This window comes from Macrotis lagotis, chromosome X (genome assembly GCF_037893015.1).
Source record: "Macrotis lagotis isolate mMagLag1 chromosome X, bilby.v1.9.chrom.fasta, whole genome shotgun sequence".
Classification (NCBI taxonomy): domain Eukaryota; kingdom Metazoa; phylum Chordata; class Mammalia; order Peramelemorphia; family Peramelidae; genus Macrotis; species Macrotis lagotis.
The window spans coordinates 628,646,823-628,660,598 of NC_133666.1; the positions used below are offsets into that span (position 1 = coordinate 628,646,823).

General features: G+C 43.4%; 1 protein-coding gene across 4 annotated transcripts in view; it reads right to left on the reverse strand.

Annotated features, from left to right (window-relative positions):
* Positions 1–4,182: 4,182 nt before the first annotated feature.
* The window catches only part of DNAJB1 (DnaJ heat shock protein family (Hsp40) member B1), a 42,453-nt gene continuing 32,859 nt past the window's right edge, over positions 4,183–13,776 (reverse strand). For 3 of the 4 annotated variants that reach the window (XM_074203635.1, XM_074203634.1, XM_074203632.1), the window contains exons 3-4: positions 6,073–6,653; positions 4,183–5,636 (exon numbers count right to left, since the gene is read on the reverse strand). In XM_074203635.1, coding sequence (XP_074059736.1) covers positions 5,406–5,636; positions 6,073–6,653 — 812 coding nt within the window. In that variant the 3' untranslated portion in view covers positions 4,183–5,405. Of the gene's footprint in view, positions 5,637–6,072; positions 6,654–8,459; positions 8,720–13,776 lie in introns of those variants that run through there. The other variant, XM_074203631.1, reaches the window with a different exon arrangement.

Here is a 13,776-nt window from a genome sequence, read left to right on the forward strand (position 1 = left end):
CAGGTCTCCCAGGATTGTCCTAGATCTCTGATATGCTGAGAGGAGCTGCATCCATCAAGGTTGATCAGCTCACAATGTTGTTATGTGTACAATATTCTCTTGGCTCTTGTAATTTGTTTCATGCTTCTCTAGTGTCCGACCAGTCCTGGTTTCTCATAGAACAATAGTACTCCATAATATTCATATATCATAACTTATTTAGCCATTCTTCAATTGATGGGCATCCCCTCAATTTCTAATCTTTGTCACTTTTTATAAGAGCTGCTATGAATATCTTGGAACATGTGGAACTTTTCCAATTTTTTTATGATTTTTTTTTTCTGGATATAGTCCTAGAATTGAGATTGCTGGGTCAAAGAGTATTTATTTTTATTTATGGCTTACATTCTTGCTCTAAATTAAATTCTTGCTCTAAAGAAGTTCACATTCTAGTGAGGGAGACTGTTTGTAAATAATTAAGTTTGCTGCTCATTGGCCATAGTTCCATATTGCTCTTCAGGATGGTTGGATCAGTTCACAACTCCACCAACAATGCATTAATGTCTCAGTCCTCCCACAACCTCTCCAAATTGATTGTTTTTCTTGTTTTGTCATCTTAATCTGATAGGTGTGAGGTGGTACCTCATGGTTGTTTTAATTTGTATTTCTCTAATCAGTAATGATTTGGAGCATTTTTTATATATATAACATTTTATATATATATATATGTGTATATATATATATACACATACATATATATATATATATATATATATATATATATATATATATATATATATGGAAACAGCCCCCCTTTAGAAGGTGATCTTTATACTAAAGGAAGCCAGGGATTCTGAGAAGTAGAGTAGTCAAAGATGAGACTTCTAGGGATTGGGGGACAGCTAATGCAAAATCAAGAGATGTACAAGTTTGAGGTAGAGAGTAGGACAGTGTGGCTGAATTGTAGGGTGAGTGGAGAGGAAGTGAAGGATGAGAAGACAGGAAAGGTAAATTTGGGAATGGAACAAGTAGCCTTAGCCTCCAAGTTCCCTTCTAGCTCAAGATCTGTGAGTCTTCTGAATATTGCACAATAAAGAGAACACTGGATTGATAAACAGGAGACTTTTTATTTTATTTTAAAAAATTTTTTTTGCAAGGCAAATAGGGCTAAGTTGCTTGCCCAAGGCCACACAGCTAGGTAATTATTGAGGCCGGATTTGAACTCAGGTACTCCTGACTCCAGGCCCGGGGCTCTATCCACTGCACCACCTAGCTGCCCCTGATAAACAGGAGACTTTGGGTCAAATCTCAGCTCTGCTGCTTACTGCCTGGGTGACTTTAATCAAGTCACTTTATTCCTTGCTTTCCAACTATAAAATGAGAGGATTGGCTCCTTTTGGCTCTAAATTCTTTAATTCTCTGTGACTTCATTAAGGGCACTTTCCTAGATGGATGAGAGGAAGTGTTTAGTATGGATGGAGTCCTGAAGGAAGACTCGGATTTGAATCTTGTCTCAGAAGCTTAACAGCTTCCCAACATCTAATCTCTGAGTTTGTTTTATCTACAAAATGAGGATGATGACATTTGTTTCACAGGGTTGTTGTAAGGATCAAATGGGCTAAATATGGAAAACAGACGAAAGATGCCATTAGAGACTGTAGGAAGGTGATTTCCAGCTGACAAAACCCCTGTTTTTGTACAAGATCAAGTACTTGCAAATAGACCTAGAAGTAGTGGTGGAGAGAGGGAGAGCCTAAAAAGATGCAGGCTGCCTTTGGCAAAATCTTTCCTGAGCTTTCGAGAGTTACCACCAGAGGTGACCTGGAAGAGAGCTCTGTAAGCTGCTGGTTCCCAGGCCAGATCATTGGGAGCATAGAGGGGTTAGTTTTAAACCCCAAAGCTCAGCAGAAAAGGGCATTATCACCCTCAGCTGACAGTACAGTCACTGAATTCCTTTCAAAGCCACCATCCAAGCTTAAGTTTATACAAGAGGACCAAATTTCCTTTCTCTCTAAAACCTGACTGATTGCTAACCAGGCCTCTGTCCTGGGATTTTTCCCTAGTTCTCCACCAATCCCAGTATCTTTTGACTTCAAATCAGCTTCATTTCATGATTTCCATATGTATTTGTGTATAGTGACATTAACCTAATTTAGCTATATCTATCCATCTATACTGTACCCCAACTCATAACACTGCAAACTCAACAACATAAAACTTTTGTCATTTTAATCTTTAACTACACAGTAATACATAGTGGGAGATTCATAAAACCTTGATCAGATTTTCATTCTAAGTGTCACAATACAGTGAGTTGGGCACTCAGAGCTTTAGAACCAAGCTCATAATTTAGAAACAAAGGGAGACCTGGGTTTGAATCCACAGAGCCATTGACCTACACCTTATAGGGTGAGAGGCAAGTACTTTGAAAACAAGAATTGATACTGGGGTCCTAACACTGGATATAATGTGGAGTCAGAAAAGAGAGGGTTTCTAATCTTACTTCTTGGAGCTTCTGGTAGTATGGCCCTGGGTCACTAATTTCACCCTTCCAAACCGTTTTCCTTATCTGAAATTGAATTTAGTATTGTCCAAAACACTAGAGGATTGTCATTACATTCAAGTGGGAAAATACATGTAAAGTCCTCACCATATGAACCTCAATGTATGCATGTTTAGTTATCTCCCATGACCCTCTTAACAGACCGTTTGGAAACTGTGCTACAGATATTATTTTATAGAATGTTTCTGAAACTCCAGATGAAGAGGTCTTAATCCTAAACTGGGTCTTCTTCCCAGTACACCATGCTTCTATAACGTAAATCGCCTGCTAGACAGTTGAATAAAGATGTTTGGAAAGGAAAACACCTTTCATTTTGCAATTCCCAAGAGAAAACTGAATAAAGCCCTTCCAATGTAGCCTAAAATTTCTTTCCTTCTAGAAGACAACCATGTCATCAGGGAGGTGATGTCAGGATGTGCATATGAATTGGATTTGAGTGAGGGGGTTCTGTGCTAAGTCATCAGCCTCACTTTCTTCTCCAAAGCCTGAATCTGGGTCCAGTGACCAGACATGAATGCAAACAACTGAAAATGACCCTGGATGTGAGACAGCCAGGGTTAGGTGATTTGCCCAGGGACATACAGCTGGTAAGCATGACCCAGTGTGGTCTAGGTCAAGGAACTTATACCTCTTTGATCCTGTGACCTGATTTATACAAAGAGGGATTGGACTAGATTATCTTTCAAGGTGACCTCTATTTCTTTTTTAGTTTTTGCAAGGCAAACGGGGTTAAGTGGCTTGCCCAAGGCCACACAAATAGGTAATTTTTAAGTGTCTGAGGTCAGATTTGAACCCAGGTACTCCTCACTCCAAGGCTGGTGCTTTATCCACTACATCACCTAGCCACCCGACCTCTATTTTTTAACCATTAAATATAGTTTTCCCATTTCATTCACAAGAAATGGAGGTAGAGCATATTTTCTCCAGACTTCAGTGTAAAAGCTTTGCTAAGTTACCTTAGAACTGATCAATGCAGTGATGTATGTCTTTAGAAAGGAGAGGAACTGATATTTTTGTGAATGAGGTTTCTCTTAGAGACTGCTTAACTGACCAATGCTTGTGATATTGTTTGGAAGTCTTCAAGCAGAAAGTCAATAACCATTTGTTAGTGATGTCATATAAAAAAATTATTGGTCAGTTCAGGCTTGGATTAAATAGGTATAAATAAGATAGGGATGAAAAAAAAATTCTATCTCAGGTTAGACCTAGACCAGCAAAACAGCAGAAGTTTACCCTATTTTGAGATGGGGGGGAAAAAAATCTGACAAAGTTTTCAGAAGGCTTACTCTGGGTGGATTCCAAGGTAAAACTAGAAATCAGGATACATGGTGACATTTGTGAACAACTTAGCTAACAGTTGCTTCTCAACCCCGTTTCCTTGGTTTTTCATGGTTGAATGTACACTTGAGAATGTACATGTTAAGGACCTTTGTAGAATTGGTTAGAAGGCAATCAAAAACCCTTAGGAATGCCCAGAAAAGTCAGCTACAGGATCTCTTATCAGGAAGTGTCTTCAGGCTTTAAGAAAAATCCTACTGGCCCTTTCCTCATGTCCCTGGGTAGCACCCCATTCCATCCCATCCAGTTCCCTCCCTCCAGATCTAGAATACCCCCGAAACAGAGTCGTGGTAAGGCTCTCCTGTGGTTTAGCATCAGTCTTTAATCCTGACGTACTGCACATTGACAAGTTATATGCTTTGGTCTCGTGTCTGCAGCAGTAATTACAATTAAATCTATAGGCCTGAGCATCAGACCCATTTCCAGGGAAGAGACAAAAGTTGTTCCAAAAAAAACAACCCCAAAAATTTCATTTTAATTCCAATATGGTCCCACACAGAGAGCAGCAGCTGTAATGCATTGGGTTTTTTTTTAAGTGCACACCAAATTTATACAGATTTATACAAAAATTATTTACAGAAGTTCTATGGTGCTCCTGTATCAGAAGCAAAGACCCTTTTATCAAAAGGGGTAACTAGGGCTGTGCTAATTTCAAAAGGATTGGATCCCTTTGAGAGAGTCCAGAGTCCATTTGTTGAGATTGGGTCAGGGGTTAAGGGATTCAATCGCAGTGTTAAAGCCAAAAACTGTACATGCCAGGTGGGCCAAGAAGAGGAAAAGACAATAATGGACCCCAGCATATGAATGGGCTACAGAGAAATAATTAAAGAATTTTAGAATGCCCCTTTGGTTACCCAAGCCAAGTCTCCCATTTCTCCCTTTTTGTTGGCTTTTGCACACCAGCAAAGGCAATTCTGAAGGTAAATTATAAGTTTCAATCTGGGACAGCAAGAAAGGATGTAATTATTTTTGGAAGCAAAAATGAGACACGTGAAGACAAAGTTGGAATAAAATACATATCAATAACACCACAAACAGCAATGAGGAGCAGAAATGGTCTTGCAACCAGGACTGTACTCCATGCAGACATCAACTAACAGTAAGAGCCAAAACTGCTACAGAACAGCAGAGTCCAATTGTGGGTCTAATTGCTTTCCATCTAAAGGAGGGAGTGTGTATGTGAGGGCAGTTGATACAGTTCAGGAGCTGAGCTGGAGATGACAGAAAATTTGGATTGTTCCTGGGGAAAGGGGGAGGAGGCTAGTTATACTGGCACCATTTAAAGAGGGTCAAATTCCTTGGAATGCTTTTGAGCTACCCCATTACCTGTGATCCTATTGTTTGAAAAATCACTGAAGCCTAATGCAAGACTTTGAAAGATTGTAATATATTCTCTGGAAACATTCAGCATATGAAAACCCTCTGTGGTCCCTCCCACCCTGGGGGCCCACAACTGTTGGAGATGGTCCAGAAAACCTTGAGCTTTGGAAACGTCCTTGGTTCAGTCCTTGGGGAGCAGAGATTGCTATATAGGCAGGATCTGCTCCAGGACGGTTCTTGAAGACTGGGAAATTCTGTCAGGGAAATTCACTTCAAACTCAATGATGAGATCCCCACGTTTCTCTGGTGTTTTGGGGAGAGGAAGGCCTTCTCCAGGAACCTTCCGCCTCATTCCAGGCCTGATGACATCCTTAAACACTATGGGTATGGACCTGCCATCCAGCGTTGGGACATTCACTGTACAGCCACACAGGGCCTAAAAAAAAAAGCAAAGGTATTATGATTAAATAGATGAACACTTAAGAGGAAGAGAGAGTTTTTCTCTATAGGCAGCTTTGAGGGCTTACAGAGACTTTGACTAGGTAGGGAGGACTCTTTACTGGGTTTGTTAGTTAAGGCTTTCCTTTCAACTTGTCTTATATGAGCCCCTATACCGTTTCCAGAAAGTATGGCTCTGTTTGTACAAGTCTGCATGACTAACCACTAATGGTAATCAAAACATATTATTCCTTTCTAAATTGGGCTAAGAGATATTCACGTCTCTAGTAAGGGATCATAGTATAAACATACAGAATCCTAAACTTGAAACCTGTGTTTCATTATTGGCGATTATTTTTAGGAGCCACAAGTCTATTTCTCTAAAGTCCATAACTATTAATCACAGCTGTAAGTATATATAGGTTTTGCCTTACCTCACGGAGGGTGACTCTTGCTGGGTAAATCACATCAGACCCATCTCTCTTAAATGTATTGTGTGGCTTGTCCTTTAAAACAAAGACAATGTCAGCTGGAATGTTGGTTGAGGTTTGGTCCCCCTCTTTTGGGAAGGTTATCTTGGTCCCCTCTTTCCACCCTCTTTTCACTTCAATGGTCAGGATCTTGTCCTCATTGCGGATGCTCTTCCCATCGGGGTTAAGCCGCTTGTGGGAGATCTTCATTTTTTTGGTACAACCACTATAGATCTCCTCAAGAGAGACCCGAAGGTCGTGGGTAACCGGGGGATCCTGTTTTCGGCGGCAGTGTTCCTGGGCGGGACGGGGTCGGCCGAAGTTCATATTGGTAAAGCCACCCATGCCCATTGGGAAGCCAGAAAATGGGTCATCAATGTCCATGCCTTCTTCCCCATTTCGTTGACCAAAAAAGGTGTCAAAAGGATTGCGGCCACCAAAGAACTCTGCAAACATGGCATGAGGGTCCCCATGGAAAGTGTAGCTGAAGGAAGGACCGTTAGGACCAGCATTGCTACCACTACTAGGGCCACCACCCTTCAGTCCTGAAAAAGAAAAAATAAAAATTCAAATTGTTGGCAAACAAAATAGATCCTTTTGGTCTAGAACTCCCTCCCTCTTCTTCCCCAACCAAGGAAGGGGGACCTGGGAATCATTACGGAATTAAAAAGCATTGCTTTTATTACCCTATTTTCTTTTGCAAGGCAAATGGGGTTAAGTGGCTTGCCCAAGGCCACACAGCTAGGTAATTATTAAGTGTCTGAGACCGGATTTGAACCCAGATACTCCTGACTCCAAGGCCGGTGCTTTATCCACTACGCCACCTAGCCGCCCCTATTACCCTAGTTTCTATAGTCCTGGTTTTCCCCCATTTAGAAACTATCTTACTTCAGGACAAAGACCTACACAGTATATTAGCTATAAATAGGAGGAAGAAGATTGTGTCCTAGGCTTGGCTTGCCTAGCCTGTGAAGGAAATTATTAGAATATATTTTAGTGATAACCTACCCAATAAGAGTTGAGAATTTAACAAAGTGTATTATTTACTTCTCTGTTCTTCATGCCTAGACTTCAGCTGGTTACTCCTGGAGGTCAAGATATACAAGGTATCCTAAAGTTTTGGCAATTTTTTTTTTAGTAAGGCAATGGGGTTAAAATGACTTGCCAAAGGTCACACAGTTGGGAAATTATTATATATCTGAGGTTAAATTTGAATTCAGGTCCTCCCGGCTTCAGGGCTGGCAGGCTGGTAATCTATCCATGGCGCCACCTAGCTGCCCAGTATTCTAAAGTTTTAATGCAGTTTTAAAAAAAATACTTCTGTCGCATTCTGTGTTAAGATACTTCTTTCTAAATGGTAAAACAAGCAATTTCAGTTGCTTATAGTTAGCCTTTTTAAAGGATGATTGCTGTTTCATCCTGATGCCCTTTGAGCCTTGACTGCCACATCAGTACTTTAAAGTCTTTCCTTTTGCCTTTAAGGTCTATAAGATTCTTAGAAAAAGAAAAATCATTTTATTTGAGCTGGAACCCCCCCCCCCCAATTGCCCTTCCTTTTTTCCCAAAGCACCATTCAGCTAGCAGAGCATCTTGCAGCTTTGCAGCTCCGGACTATGATGTGCTTCACATCCCAGACATCCACATATTTTTCTGACTCGGATGTGGTGGGGAAAGGTTTCCAGATTAACTACTGAATTCAGGAGATAGCTCAAGCTATCATTATTCTCATCATTTCGCATGTTTCCATGTGAAAAGCCTGCCAGGTGCATTCCCAACATAAATCCTCCAGGAGAATGGCGCTAAGGGAAGTCATCAAACAAGTTTGCAAAGGAGTGGGTCGGAGGGAGCAGCAGCAGAGCCGCCCTGCCCACGCCCCGGGGCCGAGCAAGGCCCACGTAACCCTGACAGTCTCCCAGCCTCCCATCTAACTTCTCCCGAGGAATGACTAACAACATGCTAGAAGCTTCCACGGACATGACAGCCAGCCGGAGGGCCGGCCAGGTCTCCACCTCCCATCGAAAGGCTGCCAATGGGCACGCAGCGCCGCGCAGCCAATGGGTGCGGGGCCGGGGCAGCGGCCCCGAGGGCCAGGAGGGGAAAAGTAACTTGTTTATTGCAAAGGCCCCGCCGGGCCCGGGGGTGGCAGCGGGGGGCGAGGCCAGAGGCGCCGTCCCGGGGGGGGGGGGGCACCCGGGCGGATCCGGCGGACGGCGCAGGCTCGCCGGGGCAGGGCCTCGCCGCGAGCGCCGTCCCCGGGGCCCGGCGGCTGCCGGCCCGGGGAGGCGCCCCGGTTTCCGGGGGCGGCCTCTTGCAGCGCCGGCCCCGCGCCGCCCTCCGGGCCCCCGACTCACCCTCCTCCCCGTAGCGGTCGAAGATGTCCCTTTTGCGCGGGTCGCTGAGCACGTCGTAGGCCTCGGCGATCTCCTTGAACTTCTCCTCGGCGCCGGGCTCCTTGTTCTTGTCCGGGTGGTAGCGCAGCGCTTGCCGGCGGTAGGCTCGCTTGATCTCTTCGTCCGAGGCGCCCCGGGCCAGGCCCAGCGTCTGGTAGTAATCCTTTCCCATGGCCCCCACCCTCCCGCCGCCGCCGTCCCTACGGCTCCGCCGCCGCCCCGGCCCGGACGCTATATACCCGCCCGGCGGAAGCTTCCAGAGCCCGCCAGCCCTCTCCAGAACCTTCCGCTCCGCCTCTCGCGCCGCACTGCCCAATCCCAGGTGCCCGAGTTGCGCCACGTGACCCTGGGGGCGGGGCGGGGCCGCCAACGGCTGCGGGCTCGAGACGCGCTCCTCCGCCTGCTCGGCTCCTCCCTAGTGCAACGCCCCGCCCCCCTCCGGCCGCGAGTCGGCTCCCCCGCGGCCTTCTGGGACCCCGCCCTCCTCGAGTCTCGATTCTTCCGGGAGTCGGAGAGGCGGGCCCGGGGCCCGGGGCCCTGCCCACACCTGGGGGCACAGCCAGCCCCGCCCCGGCCGGGCTGCCCCGCCCCGGCCCTGGCTGGGAGAGTTCGGGGAGGCGGGAGCCCCGCGGTCCGGTCTCCTCGAACAGAAAAACCAACTGAGGCTTGGAGGAAAGGCACGCTCCTTGGCTGTTCGCTTCTAGTCTCTGCCTAACAGGCAGCGAGCCTTAACTAGCTGTTTGCCGCCTCCAAGCCGCTAGCGAGAGAAGGAAGAACAACCTGGCTTTTCCGACCTCAAAGTCATTGTTTTTCCCAGAAGGATTCAATTTGACTCTCCATTTCCCTCCTCTGACGCCGCCACGGCCCTGGCCCATAACACCAGGTTAGTGGTCTGTCTGCCACAAGTCTCTTCTCCACTTCAGGCTGCAAAGGGGACCTCTTTTAAAGCTCACATCTGTCGTGTTACAGCCCAGCGGTTCCCTATCACTTTCAGAATTAAAAACAAAATCCTCCGGCCGTCAAAGTCCTTTAGAACCAAACAGCCCCTCCTCGCCTTTCCTTGTCTCCTGAATGACTATGTATGTATTCTCTCCCATCCAGTAATACCGGCCTTCTGTAGTACTAACACAAACCAGACCCTCCGTCTCTCAGCTCAGGCTACTTTCTCTGGCTGGCCCCCAGGCCTCTTCATCTCTCCTGGCTTCCCTGGCTTCTTTCAATGAAAATTCCCCCTTCTACAGGGAGTCTTTCCTAATCCCCCTTAATACTAGTCCTCCTTCCCTATACTTATGGTGTATCATTTATCTTTTATGTAACTTTTTATATATAGTTGTTTGCATCTTGTCCCTCTCCCATTAGGCTGCGAGATCCTTGAAAGAAAGACCTGTCTTTGTATCACTAATGCTTGACACAGGGCCTGGCACATAATAGACAATTTAATAAATAAATGCCTGTCTCCTTCTCAAGTTCTTACCATGGGCCTGGCATAGACAAAAAGCCTTCTAGGAGCTTACATTCCATTATTAAGAGGGAAAAGAGAAGGTAGAAAAGTAATACAAAATATAAGCAAAATAGCAATAAACAGGGGGACATTAAGAGAAGATGTGGAAAGTGGCACTGAAGGGAATCAGGGATTCTTAAATGTAGAACAGATAAAAGTCAGAATTTCTTGACAGCTTGTTTCAGAAGCCGGGATGTAAACATGTCTAAAAAGAACATCAAGTAGTTGAGTTTGCCTAGAATGTAGAAAGGGGTGGGGGGTGGAGAGGGGGAGAGAAGGAGTGAGTGAGAGTGAGTGTGTTTGTGTGTGTGTGTGTGTGTGTGTGTGTGTGTGTGTGTGTTGTTTTAAAATTAATTTAGAAACACAGGAATTGGAGAGAAGAGAAATTAAGAGGCAGGAAGAGCATTAGGAAGCTACTGAAGTAGGCAAGGTGTGTGTACTGGGTAGGTAGGAATCTAGAGAAGGGAATATGTATCTGCAACTGATGGGATATGGAGGGTGAAAGGGGAAAGAATTAAGATTTGACTTGTGAGGGTGACTTGGAGGGACTAAATACAATATGATTTGGATTCAACAAACATTTGACTGGGAGCATCCTGGAGCTGCTTCTCTTGACCTTCCCAATCCCCTTCACAGCACTCAGTTTCACTTTTTAGACACTTGACTTTTTCTCTACAGAGGTGAAAAAGTTTGGCGCAGCTCAACCTACTGGGATTCATCTAAGTCAGACTCAAACCCAGGGTCCAAGTCCCATCTTCAGTGCACTCTGCTTTACATGCTGCTTTTCTGAATTTATTGAAGAATCACAAAGATTATAGTATTTAGTCCATCTAGTGCATCCTTTCAATCTAAACATGAGAAAACTGAGGTCCAGAGAGGATAAATGACTTGCTCAAGCTTAAAAAATAGTAAATAAAAAATAAAAACCTGGGATCTCCTCCACCATCAATTTAGAAGCATTCATCCTTTTTGTAAATGTAAGGGCATTTCAGGAGAATAATAACAATAAGCAACAGGCATTTATAAATCACTTTTAGGCTTGTCAGGGTACTTTACAGATCTCATTTGATCTCCAAAAATAAATCTCTGTAGTAAGTGCTATAATTATGCTAATTTTACAAATGAGGAAACTGGGGCAGACTTAGGTGATTTGCAGAGTCTTTCTGACTGTCCACCATGGTCATCTTCAGAATCCCTCTTGTGCCTCCTTTTTGAAGGCTGAACTCTGAAAAAGGTGAGTTCTTGGTCCTTTATAGTATATAGAAAATAATTCATTTCCAGTTTATATATCTAGACTAATCCTTGGATTTGGCCTCTCAAAGGGAGTCTAAAGAACTGAAGAGAAGTTGGTTTGGTGAGATAAATGGGTTTCATGAAGTGAAGTTGGAGCAATCATGTAGTCCTTTCAGGGAAATTTGTTCTCTGGGAAACCTTGTTGCAGCCTTAAGGATGTGGCCTGATGAGGGGCTCCTGGAGCAAATGAGGAGCTCCAGAAAGCTTGGCATGGTGGAGCAGTGGAGGAGTTACTGGACAAGGAAAAATTCCTGTAACAACTGTGGTACAGAATGAAGTTTTGGCAAGGGACAAATCCATGATGTGAATTTTGCCCTCCACTGATACTGTGAATGATGTGGCCTCTATAGGTTTGGGTAAAGGGGGGCTCTAGCAACCCTAAGTACTTTCTATTTTCAAGAAAGTTCTCAACCTCTGAGCAAGTACTTATAACTTTGGAAGAATGTATAGATCCCTGAGAGAGGTAGAATGGAGAGAATAATGGTTTTGACTGTGTTAAAGTTCTTTGCAATTTCTTTAGGGTTAAATAAGGTCTGCCTTATATGTCAAGTTTTATTAACCTGAGTGCTTTCAAGGAAGCTACATGGGTTTTTTCCCTTTTATTTTTGAGGGGAAGAATTCTAGACATAATCCAAATTCCAAGGAAAGTCTTTAAGCAGGGATAGGAGTCAAAGGAAGCAATATTAGTAAGGGAAGCTCCTTAGGGCGGCTAGGTGGTGCAGTGAATAGAGCACCGGCCCTGGAGTCAGGAGAACCTGAGTTCAAATCCGGACTCAGACACTTAATAATTACCTAGCTGTGTGGCCTTAGGCAAGCCATTTAACCCCATTTGCCTTGCAAAAAACAAAAAACAAAAAACAAAAAAAGAAGCTCCTAATGCCAAATCTAGTCCATATAAACACAGTTTCAGTTCTAGATCACAGTATACAAAATTATAAAACATCTTGATGTCAAGCCAGATGAGTTTTCTAGTCTTGGCTCTGCTTCTCCTGAGAAAAAGACTGGAAAACTAACTTAATCCCTTGGTTTTCTTAGTTGTAAAATAGAGATAATACTTGCTAAACTTATTGAATAGGGTTGCCTGTTAGACAATCTTTACTGTGTGTTTGGCTGACACCTAAAACTCAAATTAGGCACTTTATTCCATACTCATACTAATTCTCCAAACCCTTCGTAGTCAAGATTTTGAAAGGATTAAAAGATATTTATAAGGTGCTTATCATAGTATCTGGCACATAATAGATACTTAATATTCTTCCTCTTTCTTACTGTTTAATGAATTAGTCATGTCTAGCTCATCTGATCCCATTTAGATTTTTTTTGGTGAAGATACTGAAGGGCTCTGCCATCTCCTTTTCTAGCTCATTTTGCAGATGAGGAAACTGAAGCAAACAGGGTTAAGTGACTTGTTCAGGGTAACAACTAGTGTCTGAAGCCAGATTTGAACTCATGCCTACTGACTCCAGGCTCAGGGCTCTCTTCACTGCACCACTACACTGTCTGGTTCCTCCTCTTATCAAATTTAGTTTTATTTAATTTAGTCCAACATCCTTGTCTATCAAAATCTGAGTCCTGTGTCATTCATTGTTAATTGTCCCATTTAGCACTTCATCACCTGCAAATTGTTTAAACATACAATTTTATTCAAACCATTGTTTAATAATGTGAAACTAAGTACAGACTCCAGGAGTCCATCAATAATAGTTCTAAGTGAACATTGAACAATTAATGATGATTACTTTGATCTGGTCATTCAACCTGTGATTAAACCCCTTAATTGCTGGGAAAAGGCAACCTAGGGAGGGTTGGTTCTGGCATTAAAAGACTTTGGGCTTGAAACTTAGATCTGTCACCTATCATGTATATGACTTTTGGGGTCCTTTCCTGATCTAGATCTATAACTCTTTGACCCCTTCCAGCTCAAAATCTGAGTTTACCATTTAATCCATATCTTTTCAATCTGATTAGCATCAGGGACTTTGTCAAATGCTTTGCTAAAAATCTAGATTAACTGTATATATAGCATTCTTCCTCCTGACTCCAGGGTTGGTGCTCTATTCACTGCACCACCTAGCTGCCCCCAATGTGTAGCATTCCTCAATCTACCAGTCTAGTAAATCTGGCAAAAAAAAAGGAAAGGAGGTTAATCTGTATAACCTACTCTTGATCAAGGCATACTTACATTTTGTGATCATTTTTAACTTTCCCATGTTAACTATCTCTTTAAAAATGTTTTAGGGTTGTACTGCAAACTTTATTCTCATATATATATATATATTTTAAATAGGACATTTGGCCCTACTCCAATACCTCTAATTTGCCATGATCTTTCAAAGATCCTATCTTCCAGTTCTCTGAAAACCCTAGGATACAGAGCAATCTTAGTCAAATGACTTGAAATTCAATGGCATCTTGGCATATATTGGTTAAGATAAAGTTGTCTTTTTTTTTTTGGTTCCTTTTCAGTTTCCATAACATTTCCCT